The 1,998-nt window shown below is 53.7% G+C and overlaps 2 protein-coding genes across 2 annotated transcripts; one reads left to right on the plus strand and one right to left on the minus strand.

Moving 5' to 3' along the window:
* Window positions 1-84: 84 nt before the first annotated feature.
* CABS01_17097 (uncharacterized protein) lies at window positions 85-840 on the plus strand (the record flags this gene model as incomplete). The annotated part of the gene is made up of 1 exon (XM_060550424.1): window positions 85-840. The coding sequence occupies one exon, from the start codon at window positions 85-87 to the stop codon at window positions 838-840; it is 756 nt and encodes a 251-aa protein (XP_060397192.1).
* Window positions 841-1,208: 368 nt separating this feature from the next.
* On the minus strand, window positions 1,209-1,998 carry CABS01_17098 (uncharacterized protein; the record flags this gene model as incomplete). The annotated part of the gene is made up of 2 exons (XM_060550425.1): window positions 1,209-1,747; window positions 1,798-1,998. Coding segments are annotated over 2 exons (740 nt in total), but the record flags the coding sequence as incomplete, so codon positions are not given.

A 1,998-nucleotide genomic window follows, 5' to 3' on the forward strand; every position in this document is an offset into this window, starting at 1 on the left:
GCACCGGAGCCCACGGTCTTATTGCGCGAAATCCAACAGGCTGCCGATGATATATCACAGCTCGTAGGGCGATTTGGATTCAAGATGGCAAAAACGCTGACGACTCCTTCTATCAAAAAGGCGCTTTTCGCGGACAAGAAATTGCTTCGACTACCGTGCCTAATGTACGCAGGCGAGTTCTTCTGCGTAATCACAAGGTTCTGTTCCAAACCAATCCACGACTCGACTTCGGCACCGCTGCTGTGGTGGCTCTGGAACGAGCTACTCGACGTCCTGCCGCCGATAGGCGAGACGCGGAACTGCAGACTCGACTTCAAACCCGCCTCGAGAACTGACATAGCCCTGCCCTATGCGATCACCATCGACATTTCAAGCAAAGACAACAAAGACAACATCGAGCTTACCGCGTCGTATGGCGGGCTATTTGATGAGCGGCGCATCTTTGATGTACCTATCACGCAATTTGGCTTTCCCAAGTCGGAAAAGTACGGCAAGCTGACCAAGACTACCCTGGACATCAGCCAAGACTCGTACGAAGGAAACGGCTGCACCGCTGACATTTTTGACTACCTCGTGCCTCGTTTGGAGAGTGAATGGCGGCGCGCCATGAAGGCCTTCCCTGCAGAGAAAGAGGAGGACCTGGTCATCGCTCTAGCTAAGAGTGGCAAAGCGGGAGACGACCGCTTCCCCATATCGGAGAACCAACAACAGCAGTTTCGGAACCTGCTACGGCGCTTTCCGATCGACGCCAGGGAATACGTAGCCGAGAATGGGCTCGTAGGAATGGAGAAGGGACCGTACAGCGAGTCTGCATTCCAAGCCCCAGGCCCGAAGGACTAGGACGTGGGTGAGTGTTCATCTACCAGCATTTGATCAGCGCCATCTTTCTCACCTTGTATTCGGACTTTTCCCCGTCTCCACATAAGCTGAGTAGATAGGAAACCCCGAATACGTACGTCTCCAAATATGGTTCTTTCGCCGATATCTTTGAGCTAGCACTGCGAGTGAATTCTATGCTATAAAAATATCCGTCGCGGGGCGTCATGTCACGGCTCTGCAGGTAGAGAGGACGCTAGACTCATACCATCAAAACTAACCATACAAACCGTCCTGCCCTCGCGCTCATCTCCGCGGCGATATGCAACATTGAAACATGGCGAGAAGAAAGATGCAAGTGATAGAGCTAAAATATTTGGATTGTTTCTACATCAAAGTCTGGACTTTGGGGCCTGTTCTGCTACCACGTCGTCCGTACGAGCCCCAAAAGCCGGCAGGGCCTTGATGAAGTCCTCCATGGCTCCCTCTTCAACCAAAGGCGCCGTGACGTAGTCTTTAGCATTGGTTCTTTCCACCAGCGTGGGCAAGAGGGGCAGCAAGTTGGAGTATGCCCTGTTCTCGTTGTCCCGCAACGCAGATCGAGTGCCGTGGCCATGTTCGACAAACCAGGATGGATCCTTCTGAATGCAAGACTTTTCAAACACGTTGAGCACCTCGGGCGCGATGTTGCCTTGCGCCCGGGCTGCCTCGTAGGCCATGCGCTGTCCAATGGCCTCCACCATCGCTCCGCATCGAGGGAGAACGCTGTTATTATAGGCCGTGCCCCTCAAGCTGCCGGATGCGCCGAGTGCGAGGTTTTTGTCTCTCGCAACCTCTTCGAGCATCCCGGCTTCATACATGGCAAGAGATCCTGTCGGATCAGTCGGTTTTGGAAGACCATATCTGTTCATGAGGAGTTCAGAAGCGAGACCTATGAGGTGTCAGGACCCATATCTAAGCTCGTGTGTGAAGAAGACGTACGAATACTTATAACCAGAGTGTCGCCCTCGGCCACGGAGTTGCCCTGGAAGGTTGATGCGAGTTCGGTTATTTGGTTGTGCGCGTACAGGCCCTGCCAGCCACATCGCTCCGCGAGCTCGTGAAGTAGACGAGACGATCGCACAACCAAGACTTTGAAGACGGTAGCGATCCCTCGGCGCACGTCTGCGTTGTGATTGTGGT

The sequence above is a fragment of the Colletotrichum abscissum genome (assembly GCF_030869225.1).
Source record: "Colletotrichum abscissum strain IMI 504890 chromosome Unknown Scaffold_330.1, whole genome shotgun sequence".
Taxonomy (NCBI): Eukaryota; Fungi; Ascomycota; class Sordariomycetes; order Glomerellales; family Glomerellaceae; genus Colletotrichum; species Colletotrichum abscissum.